Source organism: Stylophora pistillata, chromosome 11 (assembly GCF_964205215.1).
Source record: "Stylophora pistillata chromosome 11, jaStyPist1.2, whole genome shotgun sequence".
In the NCBI taxonomy this organism is placed as follows: domain Eukaryota; kingdom Metazoa; phylum Cnidaria; class Anthozoa; order Scleractinia; family Pocilloporidae; genus Stylophora; species Stylophora pistillata.
Genome location: NC_142529.1, coordinates 15,227,400 through 15,246,917, shown reverse-complemented (window position 1 = coordinate 15,246,917; position 19,518 = coordinate 15,227,400). Strand labels below are relative to the sequence as shown.

At 38.4% G+C, this 19,518-nt stretch overlaps 2 protein-coding genes and 1 long non-coding RNA gene across 6 annotated transcripts; 2 read left to right on the top strand and 1 right to left on the bottom strand.

Moving 5' to 3' along the window:
* Positions 1-479: 479 nt before the first annotated feature.
* On the top strand, positions 480-2,643 carry LOC148720235 (TNF receptor-associated factor 5-like). The gene is made up of 4 exons (XM_088739677.1): positions 480-946; positions 1,063-1,243; positions 1,320-1,525; positions 1,786-2,643. Exons 1-4 carry the CDS (start codon positions 492-494, stop codon positions 1,961-1,963), a joined length of 1,020 nt encoding a protein of 339 aa, XP_088595803.1. The 5' UTR covers positions 480-491; the 3' UTR covers positions 1,964-2,643.
* Positions 2,644-5,042: 2,399 nt separating this feature from the next.
* Positions 5,043-7,956, bottom strand: LOC148720234 (uncharacterized). The gene is made up of 2 exons (XR_015993530.1): positions 6,412-7,956; positions 5,043-5,698 (listed from the first exon to the last, which is right to left on the bottom strand). It is a non-coding gene; the product is annotated as an uncharacterized LOC148720234 (long non-coding RNA).
* Positions 7,957-14,798: 6,842 nt separating this feature from the next.
* On the top strand, positions 14,799-18,998 carry LOC148720233 (uncharacterized). 4 transcript variants are annotated; one of them, XR_015993513.1, is made up of 4 exons: positions 14,806-15,218; positions 16,891-16,926; positions 18,173-18,244; positions 18,644-18,998. XR_015993513.1 is itself a non-coding variant. In XM_088739704.1 (3 exons), the coding sequence occupies exons 1-3, from the start codon at positions 15,172-15,174 to the stop codon at positions 17,581-17,583; spliced, it is 579 nt and encodes a 192-aa protein (XP_088595830.1). In that variant the 5' UTR covers positions 14,799-15,171; the 3' UTR covers positions 17,584-18,166. The 4 variants fall into 4 exon arrangements, 1 of the variants encoding a protein (XP_088595830.1); XR_015993512.1 differs by having other exon boundaries at positions 14,807-15,218; positions 18,173-18,240; XM_088739704.1 differs by lacking the exons at positions 18,173-18,244; positions 18,644-18,998 and adding an exon at positions 17,088-18,166 and having other exon boundaries at positions 14,799-15,218.
* Positions 18,999-19,518: the final 520 nt, after the last annotated feature.

The window sequence follows — 19,518 nt, the reverse complement described above, 5'->3', positions numbered from 1 at the left end:
TAAGTTTAACTGCGGAACTATATTCGCATTTTCTGGGAAAAAGATATCATGAGCGAAATTGTAATAATCTTCAGGCAAAAGGACGGGATGTTTGAATATCAAGGCAATGAAAATCATTAATGCAAACTTGCTTACTTCTGTGATCGAGCTGAAATGGTTTATACTTCACCAGTTGTCTTTCTAAGATGAGAGAAATGTTGCTCCTTCAACAGGAATTTGACCAATTAGACGAAATGATAGCAATGTGTCTAGGAACAGAAGTAAACTATGAAGCCTTAAAACATTAAGATTTATGTTCTGCGTTTGTTGTAACTCTGAGTAAGGAATCATTACTCCATGATTAAATTCCACTTTCCTTCGACAGCTTTTCGAACTGAATTCCTTGCTAGCAGGGGTATTTTTGAAGGAAATTACTTGACTTGTCAACACTAGTTTTGCAATAGTGTGTACTAAACTCTCTTTATTGTCTGTTAATTTGAAGCCTATCGACAATGGTTAAACCTGTGGCTCTGGCATGTGGGCATACAGGCTGTCGACACTGCCTTGCGACTCTCATGGGCATTGAGACTTTCCCAAAATGCCCACTTTGTAAAGCACCGATAGGAACAGGTACCCTTCACGTCAATATCGCACTCGACGACATCCTGGGAAATTTTGATGTCAAGTGCAATAAGAGCGGCTGTCTATGGACAGGAAAATTTCACGAGCACGAGCAGCACTTACAAACATGTGGAAAGTTTCCGATGCCGTGTGCCAATGATGGGTGTGGAGAGGTGGTGGCAAGGGAGAGGATGGCAGCACACACTGCGCAGTGTGCAAAGCACAAGCTCCCTTGCCAGGAATGCGGTAGAAAAATAACAAGGGAATCCTGCGAGGAGCATACCGCTTCCGTTTGCTCTAATAAGAGAGTACTATGCCCTCTAAGCTGCGGAACAAGCCTTCCACGGTAAGATATTATCTGTTTAATTAAGAAATCAATAGTAAAATGACTATTTAAGGCCAATAAAATATCCAAAAGTTGCACTAGCCAGCCAGCTCCCCCTAATTTTGATTCTTTTGCAGACTCCACTTAACACTGCATTTAAGCGAGTGCCCAGAAAGAGCGGTTCGCTGTGCGGTGACTGGCTGCACTGCTATAATAAAACAGAAGAATATGTCACAGCACTCGAAAAATGCAGCCGCAACCCACAGTGTTCTGCAGGAAGGAGAGGTCCAGCGTCTGCGGGGCCTGATGCATTTCCAGGTGAGATGCTTGAATTTTAAAAATAATGAGAAAAGATATCATATTAACATGAACTGAACATTCGGTTTCATTTCAGAGAGCCAAACCAAAATGGATTTTGGAAGAAAGAGGAGTGTTCTCCTTCCGCTGGAAGGGAGAGAAATGGAGTGACGTCAAAGGGCCGCACCTATTCAGTACTGAGTACAGGTGCTGGAATGGGAACCGGTGGAGGGCGCATCTGCGATTTGCGGGACTCTCCTTGGAGCTGGTGTCCGCAGTGACGGCAGTGGTAGTAGGAACGAGGTGAGGGACTCATCTTTATCATAAAGGATAGATTCTCACTCTTGAATCTGGAACGCTGTGCAGAGGATAAATGATCGTTGCTGATAAGCCAAAGTACTTGCATATAGGTGACGTATTTTACGACAACTATCAATATCGTTAATTTTCCATATAGGAGTGAGGAAATCCAAAACCATTTCTCCGAACCTGAAAACTGTCAAAAATAAAATAAACCTTATCATGACTCTCCACAGTAATGACTTTATGCTTCATGTCAACAGAATAGTACTGATGCCTGATTCCCGCGAGGAGAAGGTTTTCCCTTTCTCAGCGAGGGAGATAAGAGAGGGGGAAGTAGCAGCAAATATCCCGCTCTGTGAACTGGATCACGTGGACCGAGAAGACGTTATGATTGTCAAGTTTGTCTTGACATATTATCTTTTAAAAGAAGACAAGTAGATTTCCATTTATTAACTAGGAGAGTTAACAAGGTCGCAAATGATAACGCAAAAAATGGAAGTCGTTTATGCACTAGAACAAAAAGGATCGTAGGCGATGTGATAAGCATAGAACAAACTAACAATGAAATTTAAGAAATAAGTTTGAATGGAAAAAAGTTTAAGTGCTTCTTCATGGAGATCTTCCGCTTTTTTCGCTGTATGTAATACCTCTCTTAGCTCTTATCTGTAACATTACTAATTGGAAAATTCACTTGACGCAGTTGTTTTGATGTCAAAACTTTGTTGTTTTTTAGGGTTAGTAACAAGTGACGAATTTAGAAAATAGAGAGTCTGGAAGCTAAATAACTTGAGTTTTCCAGTCAGCCACCAGTTTAGTTAAGTTGTGTACATTTGGAAAAATGCCTGTGGGAAACAGAAGTACACTTGAAGAAAAATGTTCTCGATAATGACGTTATGGAAGGAAAGATAGCTACGAGGACAAATGTAGAGAGTGGTGCTCTGATAGTAAATCTTGTTTAGGCGATATAAAAAAGGTTAGGTTTTTTAGTCAAATTGTTTTTTTTTTCAAGATAAATGGGAAACAGAATTGTCAATTTACCTCTGTTCAGTATGAGTAAGATAGATTTGTTCGTTTGCTGCACTGTGTTTCACGTGATAATAAATAATTTGATAAATTCATTTTTCCTTGTTCTCTGAATACCCTGGTCCCATTGTCGCAGACGCTATAACCGGTTTGGTAACAGAATGAAAGGCATCCCACACCGAATAAAAGCCGACACGTAGCCTCGCACCACCCCAGTCTGACACGAATTTGAATTTGTTAAAAAACAAAATAAAACAATATATATAACTAACTGCAGACAGTACCGTTTCGGCCTTCTGGGCCTCATCAGTGCAGTGCTGATGCTAGGGTGGGGGAGAAACGATATGGCTATAATAAAAAAAAAAGCGAAAAAATAAAAACCTTGCCTTGCATAACATGAATTAAAAGTAGGTTTTTTCTCAAAGGAGACTAGTGGGCAGCACAAAGGAAGACTTATTGTTGTGATTTCTCCTTTATTTCTTCCGAAGCGTGTCGTCTCTAGCATTGGACAGAATATAAATACACATTCGGTAGTCTCAGTTTACTTTCCCATATTAGTGTATCAGAGTTGAAAAATCCTGTAAACGGATGTTACAAAAGAACGCCTTAATCTATTGCGCGTTATTGTATTTTGAGGGCCGTAGGATAAATGATAATTGCAGTGAATCGATAAACAATGACTTTGTTTCTTTACAAATCTTTTTTAATTTGGAAAGAAGGTCGGTGAGATCAACCGATTTGAACAAATAAGTTCTCTTCCGTCAGATATACGGGCCGCGAATTTTTTACAGTAGCCAGTTTGCCAGTCAGGTTTGTCAGTTAAGTCGTTCCGTATCCATGCTGATATTACAGGAAATGCCTTAATTTACTGAGCGTTGTTGTTGTTTGGGAGCCGTGAGGGTATCGTCAATTGTTGTGACTCAAGAAACAAACACTTTTTTTTCTTCACAACTTGTCTTTAATTAAGAAAAAAAAATGATCGGTGAGTTCAACAGATTTGATCGTGTAAATTTTCTACCTTTAGAAATACAAAAAGCTAGCTTTGGTAGTTTTCATGGTAGCCAGTTTGTCAGTCACGTCAGTCAGTTAAGACGTTTCCTACCCCTATCAATAGGGTATGTTTTCCCTTTAGGTATGTTCGAAGTCAGGTCTGTTTCTTTCGTCAACTTGTAAATTTACCAGCGTTTAAATAATAACGTTTTTATTACGGGCGTCCATTTTTGATAGGCGACAGCAGAATGTAAGATCAAAAAGCGCGGGAACAGGGGAGTTATAGGACATGCACACGCAGATAATATTTTCACCACATACAAATAATATATTCCGTCCTAAATGAAAGTACATAACAACCCAACGTTTTTATGAACAAAACCTAAATTTTTAGTAATCGTTGTAATAACTGTTATTACAAACTGTCCTGTTTTCTGTTGTGACAACGGCAAACACACTTCGTCATTGTAACAGAAGATGAAAAATAATCAAACTTACCTTGCGCGAGGCAGTAATGAGGAAGTCGCAAGTTGAAATAATAGGCTGTTTTACCTTGTGCTTAGCAATGATTTACGGTCAGCTAAAGAGGTTCTATTCATTTTGTTCTAAACAACCGTGTGAAAAAGAGGTAATTTGCATAAGTGCGAAATAGTCAATTAGGAAACTGAAGAAAGTCACAGAATCATCGAAATTTAGATCGTTATTCGCTATTGCTAGCTGAGTAGACTCCAACAAGGAGAAGAAGAAAATGGTAAGTCCTTACGTCAGTATGCAGCTTTAGAGCAGGGCCCCAAGATAAAGCTTTTAAACAGTAGTCGTAAAAAAAATGTTAATAGTAAAAATATTTATGGTAACCGGCGTAAGGAGAAAAAAAACCGCCATCCGTAAAGTGGCCATAATATTATTCTTTAAACTTTCGAACCATCACCCAATAGGAACACTCCACTATTTGGTGCATCTTTTTAATATCATTACTATTATTCATTTATGAATTTTTTTTGGCGAGTTCAACCTCAACGCCGGTAGGTCGGTTGCCGAACACTGTTGCAACGACACGAAGTTAATTTTTTGCAGATTCCATGAAACATTCAACCCAAACTTAAAATGGGACTAATTCGGTAATCACCTCGGCCTATTTAAGAGATTAAACTGAAAGCGTTCTCCAAAGATGCCAGGCTTTAAATTGCGAACGAGGGTATCAATTTTTTGCAGCACGAGATAATAAAGAAATTATTTTGTACAATTCCTTTCCGCTTATAATTAAAGAATTGAGCATATGACCAAAAGTCGCATTTCCATTTCAATGGTAATGAATTGTTTTTAGTTCGTGCACACAAATATTGCAACGTCTCCTTTTTAGTGGGCACCGTCAATTATGGATAAACCTCATTTCGTTGGATTTTTTTCTTTTTTTTAACGCAGCGACCATCTTAACGCGCGGGGCTGACGTAAATGTACTTTGTATTAATTGAAAAACAATAACGGGGAGAGGGCGCTTTAGTCCTTCTTTCATCGTGTGCGTGCATTGGCACAAACGTCCTTTAATCTATCTCTATCATCTTATATAGTAACAAATTTTACGTGCGTCTGCTCGCTGTTCGTAGCACAAATTGGATTGACGCCTACGCGATAAATAAAAACTAAAAAAAAACTCAAAACAACACTAAAAGTATTGTGGATTACAATAATAATCATCGACGTACTCAGGTGCTGTTGTAGACTGCACTTTTCCCATTCGATGTGGAAGGCCTCCTTTATGTTAATTCAAAAATTCTCGAAGCAAGAGAATCCACCATAAAAGTCGTATCTTATACGCGTCTATATGTTCAGGGGAAAAGAATGCTTATGCACAAAGTTTAAGCCGGTCATCTTAATTTGTTCAAAACCGTTAAAGGGTCTTTCCTTTTTAATGCTGTACAGACGTTGCATAAGATGCAAGAAAAGAGGTGTGAGATCAAACAGTTTTTCGAGGAGTTACCCAGAGTGCCACTTGGTAAACCCCTGCACGAGGTTTATTTCTTCTCTGCTTAGGATTCCCAGCAACGAATTTCCAGGCTTTCCTGGATTTGAATACATGCTTGAACACCAAGATTAGTAGACCCTTACAGGATGACTGCTCGAGATTCCTTTAGGATAGGCCAATTCTGCCCCTTGGTGGACCTGGGAAAGAGAGGAAGCTCATGGTTTATTTCTTCTCTGATTTAAATGCATGCTTGAACAGCAAGATTGGTAGACCCTTACAGGATGGCTGCTCGAAACACCTTTAGGAAAGGCCAGTCGCACGCTTTGGTGGACCTGGGAACGTGGTAAAATGCAACGAGAGCGAGTTCAACCACTTATCAAAGGTTGAAATCTCTATTTTCTCAAGTATATACTGAAACAGTAAATAGCGTCGTAAGATCGCTCTGATCGGCCTGCACTCAAAATCCGAGCATCCTTTGCTATGCACCTCCGAGCAACTCACCCATTATTGGCACACAAAAATTATGATAACCGTCACTGGAATAAAAGAGTTAAAAAAGAATCACTGACATAGTATATACTAGAGCAGACATTGTCTAAAGATTTTTAAATGTAAATATTTTCATAATCTCATTGTTCCTTGATATTCTGCGACATGTGGTTCGCAAGCTGAAGAAGGTGGAAATGTGACAACAAAAAGTACTCAGGGCGCTTTAACATCAAAATTATTTCATACAGGCGAATGATAAATTACACATATATGCATAGCTAGGATAACGCCTAAATAAAGATATTGATGGGAGAAAATCCATCTCAAATATATCTACTATTTTCAATATTTCAGTACAATAGGGGAAGACGTGCACGAAGGGAGACATGGGTTTTTAGAATTGTTACGATACAAAATTCACCTGCATAACACCACTTCCAGATAGTGGAAAGACGAGATATGGCCACCGCCCTAGATCCGAAGTGCACTCGGATTACTGGCCCTCCTTCCGGCAGATGGACCAAAGAATTAACAACATAACTGCACATCAAATGATTGTCCACCGACTTAACTTCGTTGACTCAGTCACTATGGGGTTGACACCCAAGGAATCGAATCCTGCTGGAAAATTTTAAAACTGGACCAGTCCACACGCTGGAGGATAAGGAGGGAAGAACGGGAGCCTCTCAGAAATCAATGCAGCCTTTTTGGCCGTTTTAGCCAATCAGTATCTAGTTCAAAATCCGGTTTTGTAAATAAGCTACGGGTTTTACTTTCAGGTTTTGAGAGAAAGTTAGATAAACAATTAAGCTCTGTCCATGACTATGTTGAAAAGTTTTTCATAGGTTAGGTCTATTGACCACACTGGTCCAGAAAGATTTTCTGACGAAAAGACGCACTTTTAAAATGTGCGACTTTACCTTGAATTTTAACTCACTTTTAAAACAGATCTTTTCGAATTCCCCGATGTTGATTTCTCTTGTAACATTTTTTTGACGGGATGATAAGGGCTTTACTACACGCATCATCTAGCTGCAATGCGTTTTTTGCCGTAGGTGACTATTATAATAATGGGGAAAAAAGATAGTTTATTCATTTTCATGGATAGAGGCAAAGCCTTTGTTGGATTCAGAGAGCAAAATGACGTTTTCAAAGCACCTACAAAAGTCACTGTGGTGATGGTTTGCCTTTATTTTGGAAGTGTTTAACGCCGAACAATTCAGAGTGTTAAAAAATTAATTGTGATTGAAAGTTTAAGAGATTGGTGATTCAATCGTAATTGAAGGAGCAAAAATAGTAGCATTTTAAAACTAGAGTGCGATTTAATGTTGCTGTATCGATAGATGACGCTGTTGTGAGTAGGAAAAAGGGTGCGGCGATATCCAGTTTTTTTTACTGTTTCGTATGCATGTCTAAGTTTTCCGTTCTTTATTTAGCCTTTACAGATTTACAGTAAAAGTTCAATAATATCTCAATGCACGTTGTTGCAGAAAAAGCAGGAACGCGCGCAAGCGAAAAAAAGGGCGTCCTAATATTTGGGGAAGAGAATCGCCTAAACAAAAACGGCAGCATGGGAAAATTGATTTTCAATATTCTCCACTCTTACTTCATATCCTCTCTATGAATCCTGTGTCTGAATCTCCTTAAAAAACTTATGAAGTAAACACCGTTGGTATCGAGGTTTTTTTCCAAACCCCATCGCACTACATAAGACTCTACTCTCCACCAGTCTTTCTCGTCAGTTCTGTAACCGAGCTCGATAAACGAGCTTTGTCGAGCTCGATTAGTTATCGAGCTCGATAAGTTATCAAGCTCGATAAGTTATCGAGTACGATTAGTAATCGTACTCGATTAGTAATCGTACTCGACTTGTAGTTATCGAGCTCGATTATGAAACGTGGTTTGCTCATCGAGCAGGAATGGTAATCGAGTTCGACAAATGCATATCGGGCTCGGTTGCCCAGGAACAAAATGGATCACTCACAGTTTCTGGGCAACGAGTCGATTTTAAATCGTCACGATTTATAAGTCACTCGATAAACGATTTAAAGCGAGACTCGTTTGTTTGTGAATAGAAACGAGACTCGTTTGTAGAAACGAGACTCGTTTGTAGGAACGAGACTCGTTTGTAGAAACGAGACTCGTTTGTAGAAACGAGACTCGTTTTTAGAAACGAGACTCGTTTGTAGAAACGAGAGTCGTTTTGCAAAAGAAGGCTCGTGTGCCAAACTTTGCTCTTGGCGCATGCGCAGAAGTATAGTTTTTTTTCCAGGGTAAAGTTTTAGGTTCAAGATAAGCTGGGATTTTGCTGCAATATGTTAAGGTAATCTCTATTTTCTTTTTCTTGGGATTACAAATTGCAGGGAAGGCCTAAACCGATATTTTTATAGAGCTTCTGGCATAAATTTCAGCAGATAAAGTAGCACTGGATACTTGTGTCGAATTAAGTTCAAAGCTTGAATCGGATCCTATCCCATTACTAAGGTTACTTCATTTTTCCACAACAAGAGGGAAACCAGAAATTAAAACCATGAAAGATGTACATTTTGATAAATAAAAATTAAATGCTGAAACTTCATATTCATTATGCAAGGAATATTTCATCATATTTTGCTGTTTTAGACTTTTTTTCCCTTCAAGCAGACGCATAGCTGCTTGAAGTTGGGCTTTCTATATCGCACATCTGGAGTTATCTTTAGGAGACTGCCCTATTGCCATTTGTGCTGTCATTACGCAATTTTGTCATTTCCAAACATGGATAAGTCTACTTGTTTTTATTTTTGCCTGCTAGAGTGTAATGAATGTTGTTATGGTACTAGACAATAATCAAAAAAATATATTACTATATAGCAGTAGGTTCTTACAGATGCCAAAGGTTGAAATTGAAAAAAAAAAAGCCGAATTTATTTCGGGCGTTTCCTTCGGAAAGCCCGAGTAATTTATGAAAACTGTATTCATAGAACATGATCATTTCTTTCTTAAAATGAATTTTTTCGTCGTAAACTATCTTTTATCTCAGGGATCTCATCAAAATAAACGCAAATCAAAATGACAAATCTAATTCGCTATGAAAAAATGCTCTGACATGTTTATGTTTAGGAAAATTTTCTAGATTATTACAGAGATGAGATTGCTTCGGTAAGGATATTTTTAGAAAGAGAGCTTTGATTTAGTGATTGTTTGTGAATTTTTAAGAAACAGATAACGAGATTAATAATTATGCACTTAGCAGCTGCCATCCTGGGGATCGACCCTGGGGTCATACGGGGGAATAGACTTTCGTCGCCAATTTTGCATTAAAGTGCATTTGCACCTCCGAGACGAGACACATGGGAAAACACCCATTGGATTTTTACCATTGCCGCCATCTTGAGAATAAAAGATCCTTACCATGGTGACTGGCTATTACCATTGATACCTACAGGTGTAAAAAAACTACTACTACTACTACTTTTTCCAGTTAGTCGCCGGCAAAAAGCCACATAGGATGTTTTTAACTTTGAGCCCTGTGTAGCCCTGTATAGTAAACACAAGCTGAAGTAAGTTTTAGTTTGTGGCAAATAACATTCTTTTGGAGCATTACATTGTTTGAGTTAGTAGAGCATACTTCTTTGTCCCCAGGGGAAGGGCAGTGGTAGCTTTATATTGAACGATGTTATTGTTGGTTAGGGCGCTTAGGAAATTCCTCAGCAAATGCCCAGGGGTTCCCCGGGGTCACCCTCTTCTCCCCCCCTGGGACGGCCGCTGATAAGTGCATAATGACCATGATGACTGAAACAAAAATGTTTGTTATCAGTTGCATATAATTATAGCTCGTTGACCTCTTTGCCTCTGGAAAATGTTGTCAAATAATACCATCTGGCCCGATTACAGTCGACTAATACATATTGGAAAACTTTATATCATTTATTCTCATCACATTTGCAAAGATAACTTTTTGACAGGTATTAAAAGAAAAGTTAAGGCTATTTCAATATACAAGACATTGCATGATAATTTTTGCACTTATTAATAACTTCATCTACACTTTAACTAGGTTTTTCGTTTCCTTCTTGCTGAGATTCATTATTTTTCTTCTTTCTTCTCTTTCGGGTCTTCTTTTTCTTCATTTGTGGTTCTGTGAGGATAGTAAGAAGAAATTGTTGTCGTCAGTTGTTTATAGGTTTTTGGTCATGCGGGATTGGCCTGAATTTCCTATTTTGGAATGCTTTGAGCAAATTAGAAAACTGGAGAAATTCTTCAGCCATGAAACTTAATGAATTTTGTTTGTTAAATCTTACCCTCACTTAAATTTTTCCTCTCCTCAATGTCATGTCTTTGCCCTCCCATGTCCTTGTCATCTTTAAAGTTAAAGAGAGAGGCCTTGATTTTTTTTCTTCTTGCAGTTGGCAGTTAAATTTGTATTATGCATGAGTCTATAAAAACATAACTTTATAAAGGTGATTTCTTGTTACTTTATGTAAAGTTTGCTATGTTTAGAAGTACAGAAACAAATAGGTTTACAGCTTCATTTTTTCATTTTTCAGTTTTTAAAATTCTGTAAAGAAAATTTTTCCACTTACCAGGAATAGTGGAATCAAGGGATTTATCAGTATGGGGCTTCATACACGAGTAAGTCCCTTTAGAACTTCTGCAATAGAACCTTCTGCTATCACATCACACTCTACACACATTTCCCGCAAGCCAGCATCCTGGAAGCGTTTGCCAGTGTTGGACAACATGGTGCATGCTGTGTGGAATACTTCCATTTTCATAACCATATCTTTCAATTTTGCGCTTTGTTTCCATTGTCCCTCGCTTGCCTTTGCATACAGTGTTAAGTCAATGACGAAGCCGATGCTCTTTAAGTTGAGCGTGTTCTTTACCTTGAGAGACTGCACTAGAACCTTGTGAACGGTAGCCATGTCATTAGCAGGCACATCGATACTCGGGAGATACCTGTTGACAGCCAGTGAGACAGTTGATCCTCATTAAGGACAGAAATGTTAAATCCATCCTAGCCACTGGCTTTTTGGTTCCCGCACCAGAAAGGGTCTCCTCCAATCTATCTATAATACCCCACGGGAGTGTTGCTTTGATATATGGCTTGATAGTTTCAGGCAAAGGAGCGATCTCATGCCCCAATCGGTGTGGCATCTGGATAAGTTGAACATTGTTCGGCATACGGTAACAGTATTTGCTTGGGTGGTTTTGGTAATCCTGCCGTAACTCCTTAAATAATGTCCTGGCCAAAAGAGGTAACAAGGCGCCGCACGCGATCAGAATATTCCGCCGAGATGTGTGTGTGTTGCCAGTTTAGAGTATAGTAACGCATCTAGTTCTTCTGAAAGTTTGACTGCACTATCACATAGCTCGGTAGGTTTCGGAGGCCATGACATCTTTCTAATATTTGGGTGAAGTGCATCACAGAAGTACAGGGCAGCTTAAGATTCATATATAAATATGAAAGGAAACCCTCTGTATTAACATCTGAAGTTTCTTCTCGGATTACCCTAGACGTGGGTGTGGATTTTCAGAACGGTTTACTTTTAAGTGTAAGCAGATGGTGAAAGTGTGGCCTGAGAAAGGCTTTGAATGGCGACGCACCTCATTTCTGTGTTTTCAAACATACAACCTTTTTTCGCGATTTTCTTTACATATCAAGAAAAACATCTCGATTTCTCCTTTGATGCTGATCACAAACTTTTTCTTTTTTTAAATTTGTTATTTCATGCTATTCTGACATCTTACTTTTCTACATTTACATATCCGCTCGCTTGCACCGGCTCTACAATTTCTTCTTTTCTACTTTTTATTCCAAACAAGTTAATGAAATGACTTATATCTACTTGTACGTCTTTGGCAGGAACAACAGCAATCCATCGTTTCATGAAAAAGATCTTCCCGTCATTGCTTTATGCAGTGGCTTTGGTTGGATGTTTTCCACGCATCGAGTGGCAGTTTGGGAGTTTACAATGGAAAACTTTAATTAAGGCAAAAAAAACAACTGTTAAAACATCGATCGATCGAACCCTTCAGAAAAACACACTTTCTGTGTTGAGTCCATCACTTTTTCAATCAACCAATAAAAAAAATTCAATTGCCGTATTCTGATTCTTGTTCGCAAGAAAGTTGAGAAATCTCCAATTAAATCCATATATAATTAAACTATACCCGTGTGTTTTGAAAGGTAGAAACCAAAGAATTTGCTACAATAATATTTCTTTTGATTGGAAATTATTGAATCAAGGAACTACTCAAGGTAGCGTAAGCGGACCCAATCTATTCCATATTTTTATAAATGATCTAGAGATCTATTTAGATACCCTGCCAGTGTTATTCTAGTATGCTGCTGTTTCAAATATCATTGCTCCTGTTTACAATTTAAAGACATGTCTGAGACATTGGTCAAACATTTCTTAGAGTGGATAGAAAAAATGGAATGTTATTTAACCCCAGCAAATGTAAGGAGCTTACAGTCCTTGAAAGGCAATCATGAATTATACCCTCCTGTGTTAGGGATTCCTAGTTGTACTTATGTGAGCATTCTAGGTGTCACCTTTCAGAGTGACTGTAGGTTCAATACACATGTTAAATGCCTCTATGTCCTGAGATGTCTACGTAAAGAGGGGTATAAGCAGGTACAAATAGACTTTCTTTTCGATTCCTTAGTACTTCCCCGATTTCACATATGCCCATATGGAGCATCAGACTCCGACCTCACCCCACTACAATGTTTTTTTCGATCGTTGGAAAAGGAATTTTATTACAAGAAATCACAATTTACGATCAATTTTACAGAAGCAGTAGTATTTTTAAAAAGGTTTCTAAGGCCGCCAATCACCCCTGTCGCTTTTTATTTCGCTGGTAAAGGCCTGCAGCTACAATTTACGGACTAGGTCTGGCACCAGAACAAGCATCAAAAGTAAACGTTTTAAAAATACATTCGTTGGTCGTTTAATTTTTAGACATAACCTATATGACAATTTTTAACTGTAATCAGGTGGTAAATTTAATTTTGTGGAATTATTAACCTTTTAACTCTTTTAACTCAAATTGCTTGTAACATTAGGACTGTATTTTTCTGTTTTGAATCAATAGAGACCATTATTATTATTGTTATTATTACTATTATTTATCATTATTAAGCGCGCTTATTTAAGGTTACTTCCTACCTTCAGAGGCTAATTTGTTTTGGGACTAGATTGAAGTTACACTTTTTAACTAGTGTTTGCAAAAGAAAAAAATTAAAAATTTCAAAAAGCGTCCGACTTATTTAAAAAAAAAACGTCTTTTCGAATAAAAGTTAATAAATCAGGAATGTGTCATAATCTCGTAAATGGGCGAGCCCCCTGGGGGAATATTCGAATATTCGGAGGAATATTACATCGCGCCCTTGACAAATTTCATACGTGCAAGTAATCTGCTCGTAGAAAGTCTTTTCTCGTGGATATAACACAAAACTAAAAATTAGAGAAGAGTCCTTGGGTAAAGAAAAAGAAAAAAAGGTCCAAAGAAGAGAGAGATGGCAGCATTTTGTCAAAAAAAAAAAACAAAACAAAACAAAGCGACAAAGGTTCTTGGTTTGGCCAGGAGCCGTCGACAAGCTTGGCATCCACTGAAGATCGACAGCATTCAATTATCCTTGGGGCAAAGAGCGGAAAAATTAAAGTCAACACCACAGAAGGTTGTAAACAAGATTCTTCGTTGGAATGTGACGAAACCGATGGAGAAAAAGAAGAATGCGACAGATTTACCCTTTCTGCCGCGGGTTTTCTCTTCGCCGACTTTGTCCATTACAAAACGATCAACAGGGCGAGAAAAAAAAAAAAAAAAAGACTGCTACACGATACTTTTCCCGGGAAAATCTTGATCCATTGTCATTGACGCCGGGTCTCGTCTTTCTCATTGGTTTGCGGTTTCAGGAGGCGAGATAATCTCCTGGTGTGGCGCAAGTTGTTTACAAACCTTTGGGAGCTAAAATCTCGCATTTGATTTTGAGAGGAATACATCCACTTTGAACGAATTTATAGGATATGTAGATTTGACCAATTTTCGTGAAATTTCGCCAAAACATTCCCGGGATGATGACGAACAAAAGTGTGTCAGGAAATTTTGATCTTTTAAATATTTTTTACGTGGTGTCCATTTACGCAAAACGCTTCGCATATTTTTCGCTACTCTAACTTTAGATGCGAATATCCAGACAACCAATCAGAATATTGGAAAAGCCTGACACACTTTTGTTGATTGATACCTTGTGAATGAGACTAGGCAGCCATTTTTCTCGTGCCGCCGGATCCGATACCTGATAAATTCAATAGAAAAACACTCGGTCGTTTCACGCCTTTCCGGCTCCTGACATTTCCTAAGTGAAAAAATCGCCGAAATTATATTTTTATCGTAAATTGCATTTATTAACCTTTGTTTTGATGTCTAGTTTGTTAGGGTTTTCTTCCAACTAGCGCGCGTACGAATTTTCTCCCGAAGGACATCCGCGAAGGTAGGAGGTAACCTTAATTTTTGGGCTTTCAGGTTGGGCGCTTATTTGAGGCTGGGCGCTTATTTGAGGCTGGGCGCTTATTTGAGGCTGGGCGCTTATTTGAGGCTGGGCGCTTATTTGAGGCTGGGCGCTTATTTGAGGCTGGGCGCTTATTTGAGGCTGGGCGCTTATTTGAGGCTGGGCGCTTATTTGAGGCTGGGCGCTTATTTGAGGCTGGGCGCTTATTTGAGGCTGGGCGCTTATTGGAGGCTGGGCGCTTAGTTGAGGCTGGGCGCTTATGGTAACCCATTCTCCCTGAGGTCATACCGCTGACAAACGCCAAGATGCCTCTAGGCTCGAGATTGAACTATCCCACGCCGGCAAAGGTCCTTGAATCAAGCGCAATGTCATTCAAATTTTTACTTTGCCATCAAGGTCGTAATTTTACATCTTAGATTTACTGCCTTCGTGCACGCCTTCAGCCTTATCTTTTTCTCCCTTCGATGTTTGTTTAATTTTTAACAAGCACAGCGTGTTCCAACTTGATGTGACAGCTTAGACTTAGTTATGGCTGAGAGAGGAAACCAGCAGCTACAGCCACAATGGTACGCGTGTGTCGAGAATGGCAGTCGTTTTAGAAGTTGCTTAACGAGAATGTAGTGGAATACATCACATAAACAATCCATTTCTGTTACATGATGACACATCTATGCTTTTGAAATGATACCGGTTGCTACGTTGTTTACAAGGCAAGAGTCGAGAGTCGGGTAAGTACGTGACTAAATTCAGCTGAATTTTATAAGTTCACAGTTCAACTTATGTTACAAGTAAGCTAGTGCCACGTATTCTTATTACAGTATCATACATGCCAAGCAAAGGTTTTGATTACCCTCCTGCTCCAATAGCCAAAGGGTTTTTGGGCGGAATTACGCGAAACAATTCCATGTTTAAATAAATTTGGCCCCAGCGTTTCATTATTCAATAACTATTTACAATCAGGCTTGTTTACTGGGGGTTTGAGATGGATCCAAAAACGAACGCAGCTCCTCTAAGGATTTGGGAAATTTTTCTTTATAAAGTTCCCTGTGAAATCTGTGTCACTACGTTCCGAAAGTAAAGATGACCCATGATCTGACCTTGAACTGAGTTCACTTGCAAACGAGGATACGTTCTTAATTTACTTTGATTTGGAGTCTGGCCCAGTTACAACGCCGAATTTTTCTAGGACACGAAGAAGCTAATCAACTACTTTAACCAAGTACATCAAAATATCGATTTTTAACTCTGTCATGTTGGTTCGTTCCGAAGATTACCTTTTTCTTGGATTAAAAATTAAAGCTAATTTTAATAAGTAACTGGCGTGACCAAGCAATTATCATTATGCATTGTTTGCGGTATTATTTGTCTCCACATTTCTTATTCAATAAACAATTTACAAAGAAAGCTCCTAACTGGTTCAAGGCCTTTTCTTGTTATTTCCATAATATTAGGTAAATCTTAGTCAGTAGGGCTCAATGTTTTGACCCTGTGAAAAGGTTATTCACTCGAAAAACCAGTGTAAGGGTGGCCCCTTATTTTTTTTCAAGGTGAGAATTAAGTACACGGTGAAACCAAAAGTTGACCTTTTCATTTGCCAAATATTGTTTATAAATTATTGTAATTCATTGTGAGGTCCAAACAATGGATGCAAGTTCAGAATCTCAAGCACTGAACTTTATCATTTGGTTAGAGCCATTTGAAAGACAAATTACCAGATGAAGTAAAAGGAAAGAAACATAGAAATGTAATGCCACATTAGCCATGATGCATGGAGGTTATGATTTTGATGGATCTTCATTCATTTATCTCATGCATTATGAAGAATTGAAACAACTCAGAAGGCAGATATGTTTCTGTACTTTCCATTTCGTATTTATTCGCTCAGGAAAAAAGGCACAGAAATTTTAGCAATCTTTAGTAATTTAACCATATTGCAGAACCAAGTTATAAAGGAGAAGAGCTTGAATATCCAGCCCAGGAGAGGTAGGAGATGACTTGGCTTAGTAAAAAATGTATTATCAAAAACCAGGTAATTGCCAAGTCAATTAGATAGTGGAATTATCACAACCTTGGAAATATGTTAAGAGTTCATTTATAAATTTTAAAATAGGAAGAACATTGTTTATCCTGAGATCACTCTCTCCGCTGATGGGAAACATTGAAATCAAGGTTAAAATTCAGAAAAGGAGTATTTATGCACCCATTATCAACATCTATTTTTTTATGAAAGGCAAGTAAAGCAAACAGAATCAACTTCTTAAAATAGTTTCCACTTCATTAAAGTTCAGGGTGATATTTAAAAAATTATACAGCACTCAATGGTTCCTTTTCACTCTCATTTAGATTTTTTCCTCATTTAGTGGTACCAGTGACTTGGCTAACATATTTGTTCTTTTACAGAAATTTGGACAATTCCCCTGGAGCTTTATTCCAAAGGTTAGTATGATTGTCCCTTATTTTGTATCTATAGTTCAACTTGCTTATAATACTAAGACTCATAGTGTTTATTGTAATTAAATTTGCTGCAAATCTAAAGCAATCACTTGTAGAGGATCCATATACCTTGACTGGCCCCAAATTAAATGCTTTCTTTTTAGCTTGTTTAGGATACTACTCTTAGACTTGCTGAGGATACTGGTCTTTGACTCGCTGAGGATACTGGTCTTTGACTCGCTGAGGATACTGGTCTTTGACTCGCTGAGGATACTGGTCTTTGACTCGCTGAGGATACTGGTCTTTGACTCGCTGAGGATACTGGACTTTGACTCGCTGAGGATACTGGGCTTTGACTCGCTGAGGATACTGGGCTTTGACTCGCTGAGGATACTGGTCTTTGACTGGCTGAGGATACTGGGCTTTGACTCGCTGAGGATACTGGTCTTTGACTCGCTGAGGATACTGGTCTTTGACTCGCTGAGGATACTGGTCTTTGACTCGCTGAGGATACTGGTCTTTGACTCGCTGAGGATACTGGTCTTTGACTCGCTGAGGATACTGGTCTTTGACTCGCTGAGGATACTGGTCTTTGACTCGCTGAGGATACTGGGCTTTGACTTGCTGAGGATACTGGACTTTGTAAGTCTGGCTCATTGAGAAGAAGTCTGGTTGACTCGCTGAGAATAATTCTGGTTGGCTCGCTGAGAACAAGTCTGGTTGGCTCGCTGAGAATAGTTCTGGTTGGCTCGCTGAGAATAAGTCTGGTTGGCTCGCTGAGAATAAGTCTGGTTGGCTCGCTGAGAATAAGTCTGGTTGGCTCGCTGAGAACAAGTCTGGTTGGCTTGCTGAGAATAAGTCTGGTTGGCTCGCTGAGAATAAGTCTGGTTGGCTCGCTGAGAACAAGTCTGGTTGGCTCGCTGAGAATAAGTCTGGTTGGCTCGCTGAGAACAAGTCTGGTTGGCTCGCTGAGAACAAGTCTGGTTGGCTCGCTGAGAATGAGTCTGGTTGGCTCGCTGAGAATAATTCTGGTTGGCTCGCTGAGAATAAGTCTGGTTGGCTCGCTGAGAATAAGTCTAGTTGGCTCGCTGAGAACGAGTCTGGTTGACTCACTGAGATGTTTGGTATTGCTATAATAAAAACTTATTTCAGCCAAATTTTCTGAAATAGGGTTAGTTGTAGTGGGAGTATGTCTTTCTGTCATTAGAAAGACATACTCCCACTTGTTTTTTGCTCTTTTTTTCCCCAGTACAACTTTCTGATGTCAAGTAATGGATCTTTACATTGTAACAATGAAGCTGTGAATGAATAGAGGTGGTAGGTGTGAATGATTTAAATCCTATTGTGGAATTTTAAGGTAACATACCCCACCTTTCCTCCCCCCCCCCCCAAAAAAAAAAAAAAGGAAATAACCAGAATACTAAATGCCAAGTTGTCAGCCCTTTCTCTTACAAGTTAGTTGATTTAGTTCATAACTTCCTCTCCTTTTTCTTTAATTCCCTTCCTTGCCATGGTTATAATCACTGCCATTTCTGGGTTTACCTTATTTATCATTTTTGGCCTAGAGTTCCTTCTTGTCTCTTGGAAGTCAAATCATCCATCTAGAAGGCCTTTTTTAGTTGAAGATTGTTTCATCTTCCTATTACCCATGCCTGTCATCTTAAATTGACTTTCACTCAAAATTCACACCTAACTCTTTGTATTTGTTTCTCTTCCACAGTTGATGACTGGGATGGGAATTCACAGAAATGCAAACCAATGATATTTATCATGTGTTAAATAAATAAATCTTGAATATTAATAAAAAATCATGGAAATGTACTGGCTGACTTATGCAAAATAGTTATTGTAGCATGGAAAAAAAAAGGGAGATAATAAGAACCATCTGAATTAAATTAAGTAAGTTTAGATCCTAAAAGTGATTACAGTGAAGGAACAATGTCTGATTCAGTTAATAGCGAATCAGTTCTTGAAAATCTTGTAAGAAATAATAATGAATGCACAGGGTTTTCAATGAGGTTTTCAGTTCTTTTTTTATGACATGTATTTTTAACCCACTAAAAGGTCAAAATATGTGTATTGCCTCTTGGTATCTAATGAAAGTCAAATCCCTCTAATTGAATATACTAAAACTGTAAATAGTACAACTTCTCTTGTTGTGGCCATCAGCGATATTCAATATTCAGACATTTTTCTATTACAAACAAGATGAACTATTGAAAAGTAATATTGCTTCAATCAACTGATTTGTGAAAACTCCCCTTGGGTGAACATTTTGCAACAAACTTTGATTCGATATCAATAATAGATAAAAAATTCCCTTCTCCTTGCAGTTAAAGGCAAGTACATTACCTACTCATAGTTCATAAAAGCCTTGAAAGTCTTTGAAGATGCTTGAATTCAAAAATTACAAATTCAAGGTCTTGAAAGTATTTGAATTTGAGGACTAGAACTTGATTTTTGCAATGCTTTTTCTCAACAATTTTCAAGTAAAAAATTGCAGTACTTTAATAGAAAAGCTGAGAAATAATGTTAAATAATTTTTAAACTTTCTTATGCAAACCTTTCCAAAAGAGGTCCTTCAATTTATCTAAA

What these genes read in the sequence shown, in the direction of transcription:
- LOC148720235 (XM_088739677.1), top strand. Translation starts at nt 492, where the DNA reads ATGGTTAAACCTGTGGCTCTGGCATGTGGGCATACAGGCTGTCGACAC. An exon ending in TGCGGAACAAGCCTTCCACG is followed by an intron (nt 947 to 1,062) that starts GTAAGATATTAT and finishes ATTCTTTTGCAG; the next exon opens with ACTCCACTTAACACTGCATT. An exon ending in GCAGTGGTAGTAGGAACGAG is followed by an intron (nt 1,526 to 1,785) that starts GTGAGGGACTCA and finishes TCATGTCAACAG; the next exon opens with AATAGTACTGATGCCTGATT.
- LOC148720233 (XM_088739704.1), top strand. Translation starts at nt 15,172, where the DNA reads ATGATACCGGTTGCTACGTTGTTTACAAGGCAAGAGTCGAGAGTCGG. An exon ending in AGGCAAGAGTCGAGAGTCGG is followed by an intron (nt 15,219 to 16,890) that starts GTAAGTACGTGA and finishes GTTCTTTTACAG; the next exon opens with AAATTTGGACAATTCCCCTG. An exon ending in CCTGGAGCTTTATTCCAAAG is followed by an intron (nt 16,927 to 17,087) that starts GTTAGTATGATT and finishes CTTTCTTTTTAG; the next exon opens with CTTGTTTAGGATACTACTCT.